Consider the following 4585-nt stretch of genomic DNA (forward strand, 5'->3'; position numbering starts at 1 on the left):
CACCTACGACACATACAATCCCTTTGCCTACATAGCTTTGCACCACAAGCACCCTCCAACACAAAAGCAAAGAAACCCTCCAACACAAAAGCCTCCTCACCTACTCAACCGAGAGAGAAATGTTGCCCCTCCTAAACGCCCACCTCTATGCTTGCACCGCTCCTTAATTCCACCATTCTTTCAATAATCCTCCGGAGAGAACAAAGTCTTCCATGCAAAGGGACGTCCGGAAAACAAAATTCCTATTATGGATGGTAAGCTTTGCTGAGAGCTGTTGGAGGCCTAGTGATATGTGACTTTAAGGCAGGGCTACAATCTCCCAACTAAAAACATTTATAAATGGGCATTTTATTAATACATCGGCGAAATTCAGCCTCTCCCATGTCAAAAAGGATCATCCATACATAGTACAATACATACAACAGGAGCTCAGAGCCCTTGGAGCAACAAGCTTGTGTACGAATTTACGGTTACATAGTACAACACATGCAACAGGAGCTCAGAGCCCTTGGAACAACAAGCTTGTGTATAATAATTTAAGGTTCCCCCAATTCCTAATGTAAGCCATTCTGGTCAAAAAGAGAATAACTTATGGACAACTTCTAAGTCCTTTGTACAGGGGAATGTACCAAACCAGGACATCAAGGGCAAGTTTAGTAAAGTAAGGACTCTTTTGATCCCATGCAGGGACTAGCCTTTTTGGTGTGTGATATCTTTCTCTTTATCCACTTTTAAAAGCTCCCCATTAACATGCTCAAAAATCACTTCTGTGGGGTTCGTGTTTGGATAGCAGGGAGCTTTCTGGGGCTATATTGATCCTTTTTGGGCCCTTCAGTATATGCGTATATGGAAAATGTGGAAGGGGCAATACAATCTTGCCGAACACTGCTTGCTTTTTGCGGTCCATGATGATCAAAACCTTATTTTATGAGTAGGACTTGATCAAGCCGATGTTGTATAGAAATTGAGAAGGCCTTCCAAACAAATTGCCAAGTGAGAATCTTGACCTTGCTCCTTGTGCTTCTGATGTGCGTGGTGATGTGGAGTAGAGGGGCACTTCCGTGACTTTGAGAATCGTTTGCCCTATCTCTCTTCTCACAGCTTCAATCACTTTGACATTTACAGGGCTGCCTGCTGCATCTGTGACATAGAAAATGCTGGTTGCTTTGTTGTTTCTTGTAGAGACATCAGCCCTTGTCACAGAGAGCCCATGCTCCCGGAAAATGCGTGTTATATCCGATAACAGACCGACTCTATCACTAGTGCACAACTCAAGTCGCAAGCCCTGCATTTGCCAAAGACCCACAAGTCTTGAGACCAGTCAATATGTGATTAAACATTCAAATCAAGAAAATGAACCATTAGAGCCCTGATTAACACTCACTCTAACGTAACACCCACATACTTTCAAGCTCACATATCACCCAATGGACTGTGAATGGTGAATAATGGTACCTCAGAAACCCGGCGCTCTATAGCTGCTCTTAGGCACTGAATAACTCTCCTCCTTTCAGCCTGTGAGCTGATAGTGCACCCATCAATGTGGCGGACATAGTACTCCTGCATGATTTCAATAGCAAGCAAACAGGTTAAACTGAGTAATCCATTGAGACACATAACTGCCAGAATTTATGAGCAAACAAGAAATTCCTTATCAAGCACAAGAAGCCAAAAGCATGAGAACAACGAAGCTAATAGCAAAAGCATTTCTCTGTTCGAGTCTAAGGGTGGCACTCTGAAGCAGTGTTAGACACCAGCTCGAAAAACAAAAACATGAGAAGATGGGGGAGATAACATACTTGATAAGCTCTCTGGCCATCTGTATCAATGGTAGCATGGAAGACAACATACTGCATATCAGTCAATGTGCAGATGGTGTCGAAGACCAACTTGGGGCGGTTTCTGCACTCCATGTGCACCACAGAGTATCCCTTCTCATCACAATCTTTCACCGTTATCTTCCCATTGAGGTCCCAATCATTCTCTTCATCACAATTTCTCTCATAGTCTCGGTCGGCAAACATCATCTGATGCAGACGCCTCTCTGTGTGGGTCACACTATTGGCAAAGTCTGTTCTTGCTTCCTTTGAATCCTTGTCCCCTTTGAGCACATTGCAGAGGGACTCTTTGATCCTGTAGAGCTTATCTTGCTCTTGGATTGGGCCTCCTGTTACCTCATCTGTCACATAGAGTAGGCATGCCACCCTCATGTTGTGCGTCCATAGCTCGGCTGCAACGACATTGCATCGCATTTCAGCTAAGAGAGCCGAGATCTCGGACATGAGGCCTGGCCTGTCGGTTCCTGTTAGCTCGATTGCTGTGTGCTCTGCTGCTACTGCAGACGGGAGAACTCCCACCCTTCTTCTTGGAAGCTCATGGCTAGCACTTACTCTCTGTATCACACACAGTAGATTATCCAGTTTGAATGCGGAAAAGAAAAAAGCTTAAAGTAAAAGCATACCACAAACTCAGTCAAATTATGCTGAAAAGCCCTAAACTTAAATTAGGATTGACCACTAACCTTCTCTATGAAGCTAATGATATCCTGATTTGTGACTTTGTTCCCAAAGGCGTCTGTCACATGGAAGACTGCATGAAAACCCTAAAATTTTAGCTATTGTGACGCAAAACTGCAGAAAAAAGCTGCAAAAAAATGATTTTTGAGAGGAGGTTACCATCCATAAACCATCCACCGTCCGAAGAAATGTAAGCTTTGTGTGTTCTAAGCTCGAGATCTGTTAGGATTTGCACAACTTCAAGCAAAATGCCATGCCGATTGGAGCTGTCAACCTGCGAAAAGAATGGGTTACGAGGATTTAGCACAAGATGCAACAGTTATTACTTGATTAGTTCATCCCGCCGACCCACCTACCCACCTTGAACAAAGTGGCCGTTTCGCTAGAATTGTTGTCCACCATAACCCTGCAAGGAGAACGGATCGAATGGTTTAGACAAGCAGGCGGGAAAAAGAGAGATTGAAATACACCGCTTAATTTGATGGGCGGAAATGCTAACCTAGGGGGGTTCATGCGCCACACAAACTTCTCATACTCGTCGAACCCCGCCTGCGAGGAGTCCATGCCACGCAGAAATGGGCTGGGTGATCTGGGCTTAAGTTAGCCAAGGTGCGCTTAAAATGGCCGAAATACGTGGGAAAATGGCCCGAATGAGCGAGGAATAGCTGAGATGGGGGAAATGAGGCGGAAAATTGCAGGACCTGATGAGCTTTACAAACAGAAATGGAAAGTTGGGCTGTGATCGGCAGAAACGAGATTGAGATGCCAATGGGCGGATTGGGCGCACGAAAAATGCGATTAACTGGGGAGCGAGTGGGCGGAAGGGGGAACCGACGGTATGAGATAGTGGGACGATGAGCCGATGGTATGAAAGTATGAACTGAGATAGTGGAGAGATCGGGATTCGGGAGCTAGCGGGGGCGGCGGCGCTTTTTTATTTCCGCCGGCACCATTGCTGGCTGCATGTCCGACCGTCGGCCGCTCGGAGCTGACTGACATCAGACCGGCTACAACCGGTGGGTAGTCCCCACACCGTCTCTTTGACCGCCGCCCCGCTTCTCTTGGCACGTTGGCAGTTGGCAAAGAGAAAATTACAACAGCTGCCGAGTTTTATTAATATAAAACTCGCATTATTATTTTTTTTAAAGTTGGCCGCGCCAACGGGGCATTTTGGGTAGGACCCGTTAGCCGCCCCTCTTGAAATTTCAACTTTGCCCTTTGAAGTTTGCTTTTTGCAGCATCCTTTATCAATAAATAATACTAATTTTACCTTAATATATATATATAATATTCGGCGCTTTTACAAACATAAAAAAATACTAATTTTATGTCGTATCAAACGCGGAGGCTCAAAGTTCAAACCGACCTAATTCATCAATTTTAGTCTTGCCGATTTCCCTTCTTCTTGGAATCCTAACCCCTCATTCTTTTCTTCCAAGCCAAGCCACACCTAGTCTTTCCCAACCTCACACGGAAGCCCAGCAATAAAGACATATCACCAAGGCCCAGCATGACCTTCTCTCTCCCTCTCTTTCTCTCCATCCCAAGCTTGTGCATTATGGAATGACTTCTGCTAGCACCGTCTTTAACTACCAGCCCTTCCACTTCCCCATATCCTGCTTTTCTCCTAGAATCTTATTTTGGCTTCATGTTCACGATTTGTTGAAATGTCCCTCACCCCTAAGTCACCCCCCTCTCATCAACTTATGTAGCTTGTCCATTTCCTTTTCACGCTCCCACGTCCCATACACAACTCTCTCTCCGACGTAAAGCGACTCCGTCTCCCTCTGTCTCAAATCTACTCTTGACTAGCAATTTCTCCTAGAATCTTATTTTGACTTCATGTTCACGATTTGTTGAAATGTCCCTCACCCCTAAGTCACCTCCCTCTCATCAACTCAACTTCCAACAAATACGATCAGCACCCTTTTATGTAGCTTGTCCATTTCCTTTTCACACTCCACTCAATGAACCACTTCCCATACACGACTCTCTCTCTCTCTCTCTCTCTCTCTCTCTCTCTCTCATCTTCTTGACCACACCCTTGCTTTTCTTCATAGAGTCTTGTT

The 4585-nt window shown here is 45.1% G+C and overlaps 1 protein-coding gene across 1 annotated transcript; it reads right to left on the reverse strand.

The window, feature by feature from the left end:
- Window positions 1–411: 411 nt before the first annotated feature.
- LOC147641597 (ACT domain-containing protein ACR4-like) lies at window positions 412–3422 on the reverse strand. Its single transcript, XM_086792700.1, has 7 exons — window positions 3016–3422; window positions 2877–2922; window positions 2676–2790; window positions 2522–2589; window positions 1800–2393; window positions 1456–1560; window positions 412–1285 (listed from the first exon to the last, which is right to left on the reverse strand). Exons 1-7 carry the CDS (start codon window positions 3078–3080, stop codon window positions 926–928), a joined length of 1353 nt encoding a protein of 450 aa, XP_086648826.1. The 5' UTR covers window positions 3081–3422; the 3' UTR covers window positions 412–925.
- Window positions 3423–4585: the final 1163 nt, after the last annotated feature.

This window comes from Cibotium barometz, chromosome 1 (assembly GCF_041138505.1).
Source record: "Cibotium barometz isolate CiBa-2024 chromosome 1, ASM4113850v1, whole genome shotgun sequence".
NCBI lineage: Eukaryota > Viridiplantae > Streptophyta > Polypodiopsida > Cyatheales > Cibotiaceae > Cibotium > Cibotium barometz.